The sequence below is a fragment of the Carlito syrichta genome, unplaced genomic scaffold (assembly GCF_000164805.1).
Source record: "Carlito syrichta isolate Samal-C Ts95f unplaced genomic scaffold, Tarsius_syrichta-2.0.1 Scaffold130551, whole genome shotgun sequence".
In the NCBI taxonomy this organism is placed as follows: domain Eukaryota; kingdom Metazoa; phylum Chordata; class Mammalia; order Primates; family Tarsiidae; genus Carlito; species Carlito syrichta.
The window spans coordinates 67,708-68,872 of NW_007074647.1; the positions used below are offsets into that span (position 1 = coordinate 67,708).

The 1,165-nt window shown below is 66.4% G+C and overlaps 1 protein-coding gene across 3 annotated transcripts in view; it reads left to right on the forward strand.

Annotated features, from left to right (window-relative positions):
• PYGM (glycogen phosphorylase, muscle associated) overlaps positions 1 to 1,165 on the forward strand; it is a 15,230-nt gene that overhangs the window by 6,477 nt on the left and 7,588 nt on the right. For 2 of the 3 annotated variants that reach the window (XM_021708069.1, XM_008049113.2), the window contains 3 exons: positions 431 to 523; positions 692 to 838; positions 1,008 to 1,164. In XM_021708069.1, the coding sequence (XP_021563744.1) occupies positions 431 to 523; positions 692 to 838; positions 1,008 to 1,164 (397 nt within the window). The remainder of the gene's footprint in view (positions 1 to 430; positions 524 to 691; positions 839 to 1,007; position 1,165) is intronic. The other variant, XM_008049114.2, reaches the window with a different exon arrangement.

Here is a 1,165-nt window from a genome sequence, read left to right on the forward strand (position 1 = left end):
CGGGCTCAGGCAATCCACTCAGCTCAGCCTCCCAAAGGTGCGGGATTACAGGCTGAGCCACCAAGCCCCGCTTAAAACTGTGTCTCTAAATAAAAAAATCAGCTGGGCATGGTGGCATGTGCCTGTGGTTCCTGCTACTTGGAAGGCTGAGGTGGGAGGATTACCTGAGCCCAGGAGGTCCAGGCTGCGGTGGCCGTGAGCGTGCCATTGCACTCCAGGCTGGGCGACAGAGTGAGACTCCAACTCAAAAAACAAAAAATAAAAAACAGGTTCAGAACCTGGCTTCTCTCCTCCTCCCACTCCCCCAAGCCCCATGAGCCCCTCTACCCCAGCTCAGCCAAAGAACCGTGCTGCTCTCTCTGCGGGGCTCTGAAGTGACTGCAGCACGGCGCTTGGCCTGGAGCCCAGGCTGACTCCCAGCCCCCCACAGGTGGCCATCCAGCTCAATGACACCCATCCCTCCTTGGCCATCCCCGAGCTGATGAGGATCCTGGTAGACCAGGAGCGACTGGACTGGGACAAGGTGGGCGTCGGGGCCGCCACCCCTGCCTGACGCTCTCTGCCTCGGGGTTCCCTTCCCAGTTTGGGGGCTGGGAGGACAGGGGAGGGCGAGGCCCGAGGGGTGGAGGGGTGTCTGGAGCCTGGCCCGGCAGGGGTGTGGGCTGCGCCCTGACGCCCCTCCCCCTGCCAGGCGTGGGAGGTGACAGTGAGGACCTGCGCCTACACCAACCACACGGTGCTGCCCGAGGCCCTGGAGCGCTGGCCCGTGCAGCTCATGGAGACGCTGCTGCCGCGGCACCTTCAGATCGTCTACGAGATCAACCAGCGCTTCCTGAACGTGAGCTGGGGGCGTGGGGGGGCGGGGGAGGAGTGGGGACCCAGGCCGGCCCGGGGTGGGGGCGTGGAAGGGGCGTCCGGCAGGGTCCCGGGACCAGAGCCCCCGGGGCTGCGGGGCCGAGAACCGGGCTTCCGGGGGCCGGTCCCAGCTCTGGGCTCTCCGGGCACAGCGCGTGGCGGCCGCATTCCCGGGGGACGTGGACCGGCTGCGGCGCATGTCGCTGGTGGAGGAGGGCGCGGTAAAGCGCATCAACATGGCACACTTGTGCATCGCGGGGTCGCACGCCGTCAACGGCGTGGCTCGCATCCACTCCGAGATCCTCAAGAA